At 40.1% G+C, this 3,555-nt stretch overlaps 1 protein-coding gene across 2 annotated transcripts; it reads left to right on the top strand.

Annotated features, from left to right (window-relative positions):
- Positions 1–1,042: 1,042 nt before the first annotated feature.
- On the top strand, positions 1,043–2,143 carry LOC147613406 (subtilisin inhibitor-like). Of its 2 annotated transcripts, none has more exons than XM_086781341.1 (2): positions 1,043–1,241; positions 1,713–2,143. In XM_086781341.1, the coding sequence occupies exons 1-2, from the start codon at positions 1,176–1,178 to the stop codon at positions 1,917–1,919; spliced, it is 273 nt and encodes a 90-aa protein (XP_086637467.1). In that variant the 5' UTR covers positions 1,043–1,175; the 3' UTR covers positions 1,920–2,143. The 2 variants fall into 2 exon arrangements, with proteins under 2 accessions (XP_086637467.1, XP_086637466.1); XM_086781340.1 differs by having other exon boundaries at positions 1,071–1,241; positions 1,660–2,143.
- Positions 2,144–3,555: the final 1,412 nt, after the last annotated feature.

The following is a 3,555-nucleotide window of genomic DNA, read 5'->3' as shown; positions in this document are numbered from 1 at the left end:
CCATGGTTGTAGGCCAATGCCCAAAAGTCTAATCCACTATAGTTTAGTGTGCATCAATTGTTAAAATTATGGATCAAGCTCTCCTAATGACAAATAAGATGCTAATCCTACACTAATAACAACACAATTAGCAAGGTGGGTGGTACCTAAGTGAACTCATCTTCATGAGTGAGTAGTGCGAATGAACTCAAGTACAATTAGGTTACAAGATTGAAACTTGTACTCATAGAGCGACTTGAGATTTGTGCTTCTATTCCATTGCTTGAAAAGTCCTCCTTTTATATGAGGAGATTACAACTTAACTTTTCTCTTGCATGTGGGATAATTCTCACTTGGTGATGTACCTTCTCACACTCACTCCATACTTTCCTTGTGCTCTTTGGCACCACATATCTCAACATCAATCACTCTAACTTCATGAATGATAGATTCCACTACTAATGAATTATGAAAGTTTACTTCACTAAAGCCCAATCAACCAGCGATGGTTGTAGCCCAATGCCCAAAAGTCTAATCCATTATAGTTTAGTGTGCATTAGTCACTCTAACTTCATGAATGATAGATTCCACTACTAAGATGAATTATGAAAGTTTACTTCACTAAAGCCTAATCAACCAGCGATGGTTGTAGGCCAAAGCCCAAAATTCTAATCCACTATAGTTTAGTGTGCATTAGTCACTCTAACTTCATGAATGATAGATTCCACTATAGTTTAGTGTGCATTAGTCACTCTAACTTCATGAATGATAGATTCCACTACTAATGAATTATGAAAGTTTACTTCACTAAAGCCCAATCAACCTAGTGATGGTTGTAGGCCAATGCCCAAAATTCTAATCCACTATAGTTCAGTGTGCAGCTCTAACTTCATGAATGATAGATTCCAAGTTTACTTCACTAAAGCCCAATCAACGAGGGATGGTTGTAGGCCGATGCCCAAAAGTCTAATCCACTATAGTTGAGCGTGCATCAATCGCTCTAGTTTCATGAATGATAGCTTCCACTACCCACCATGATGAATTATGAACCTTCACTTCACTAAAGCTGTCACAGGGTAGATTACTACGTCACATAGTGCCGCCCATAAACGACAAGGCGGACGCTCCAATGTGAAGCCGGCCAGGAAGCGCTTATATCCGGATAGGTTGGTATGGGGTTGGGTAAATGATGGCAGATGCACAAGACAGCGCAAGCGAAGAGAAGACAGCCTTCGAGCTTCAGCCAGGAGAGGAGGACCAGAGTAAGCACTTCCATCGTGTTCTCGGAACTCGTTAAAATTGTGAGAGAGGGATTTTGAGGTTGCTTGTTTTTGCACAAAATGCTTGGAAAGTAGGTTGGGTCTCTGTGCGCAGCAATGGTTCCTGTGATGGATGGGAGAGGATTATATTTTTTCAGAATTTAGGGTTTGCACCATCATATACATACACATATACATGTACATGTTTACACATGTATGTATGCATGTATATCTGTGTATGTATATGGAAGATCAAATCCCGGATTTTGACGTCCCTGGGGAGAGAGAGACCTCCTAGTTGTGTTTTCCTTATCAGCATTCATATCATATGCATTCATATCAAGAGGTTCCTATGCATGCATAACTCTATGTATATATAATCGATTTTACTTTTCAAAATCTAACCATTTCTGGGGTTCAGAAAAAATCTGGGATCAATTGAAGTCAAGTGCAAACATGGAGAGCATTTTTCAGGTGAACACGGCTCCAATGAAGGCGTGGCCGGAACTTGTGGGTTTGTCTGGCGAGGAAGCCAAAACCAAGATTCTAGCAGAGAACCCCAACATTCAAATCCAGATAGTGCCGCAGGATGCTTTCGTTACAATGGACTTTCGGGCTGACAGGGTCCGTGTGTTTGTTCATTCAAATGGCCAGGTCAGTAGAGCTCCCAGAATAGGGTGACAAGCCCGCGTCAAACAATGACCTCTATAAAGCTTTGTTTCAATCTGGAATAATGTGTTTTCACCTTGGTTTGGGTGGACACAAGCCTGCTACAAGAGAAGAATGTAAATTGACTGTTAAGGTGCCATGAATATGCAAACCGTTATGGTCTTGTTGGCCTTCTAGATGCGTATATTGAGCGATCTTGCACTGTGTTTTAATCAAGCAGCTGTTATTCATGTGTATATTCGACTCTTTGGAACATGGCTTTTGTATAAAATCGAGCAAGAGGAGAGTCAAATGATTTTTATATCTCATGTGTGTCTTGCCGTTTGCATGTATGCAATTAGCCTCAAGAGAGAATTTATGTTTGGTGGGATTGTTGCTCTTATCAGGAGGGCATTTGCCTCCACATTGGTCAATGTTGAAGTATGATGGGTTTTTCATGAAGATTTGTATATTAAGGTGGACATAGCTACATGCATGAATGTGCACCTACTCTTGGGCACCGATGAGGTGAGTGGGGATGTTGTAAGATGTCATAACGCGAAGTCTATGTTGTGCAGGACGGAGTTAATGATTGGGAGCTTTGTGTTGAGTAGTCCCCATGGAGTTAAGATTGCACTTGGGTTTTTGTAAAGTTTTGGGAATCAAACCAAAATTTTGTTAGCTTTTATGTGTGGAAATGTGTTAATATCAAACTTTGCCTATGTTAAGGTAGATCGTGTCCTAAGGTCAACTCAAATGGTTGATGTATGAGAAAGATATGAGCATGATGGTGGGGATGTATGGTCGGTCATTGGTGTCACTTCAATTCTCTAGGTGGTAATAAGATCAATCTTGTCTACAATTGTGATCCTATGTAGTGTGCGAAAGAGTGGGCGAGAGGCCAAACAAACTTCAAGCATGTAAACCTCCTTGGGTTTGGTTTTGACCTCATAATCTTTTGAGTACAGGATGAAGATGTAGTTTCATAGATTTTGGAGCAACCAAGTGTGAGCAGGAGCTCCTTGAACTACAATCTTGTATCTTCAAATCACTTCCACAAACTTGTTTTGCCTGCGTTTCTTGACGTAGTCCCCATATACTATATAGGACATGTTGTAGATGTGGATGCTTTCAGAATAAGCATGACTTGGATCAAAATACAGTACATTGATAGAGGGTTTGCTTTTGTCTAGATAATTGTAATATATAAAAGTTTTGAAATCTTCACAAACTAAGTATGCTCCCCAAAAGGTATCATGAATCACATCCAAGACCAGTTGCACTTAACAGCAGCAGAAATCTTAGGTAACAGGTGGTGATGATGAATAAGGTGTTGATGATGGAACAGCTATTCCCTCTTTCATGTCTAGGAAAAGATTAATAAATAGACTGCTTGTATTACTTGGCTCATGCACTGCCTTATGACTTGTTTATAAATTCCTGGACAAAAGTAAAAGTTTTCAACATTCAATCTTTCTTGGGGGTGTATGAGGAACTCAATCGCTTAGCATAATAATGTGCCATTGCTGAGCACCCATCAATTCACCGCACCTGCTTGGCTATTTGTGAAACCACAATGAACAGTGTTTTGGAAGGGTGGTTAAATGTACACACAAAGTGACAAAATGATTGTGCACATACTATAACTAAGCGGATACACAACAAAGTC

This window comes from Cibotium barometz, chromosome 43, assembly GCF_041138505.1.
Source record: "Cibotium barometz isolate CiBa-2024 chromosome 43, ASM4113850v1, whole genome shotgun sequence".
Lineage (NCBI taxonomy): Eukaryota > Viridiplantae > Streptophyta > Polypodiopsida > Cyatheales > Cibotiaceae > Cibotium > Cibotium barometz.
This window is presented reverse-complemented; position numbering and strand designations above follow the sequence as displayed.

Excerpts from the sequence above, each read along its gene's own strand:
- LOC147613406 (XM_086781340.1), top strand. The coding sequence starts at position 1,166 with ATGATGGCAGATGCACAAGACAGCGCAAGCGAAGAGAAGACAGCCTTC. Across the intron at positions 1,242-1,659 it reads GCCAGGAGAGGAGGACCAGA|AAAAAATCTGGGATCAATTG; the intron begins GTAAGCACTTCC and ends TCTGGGGTTCAG.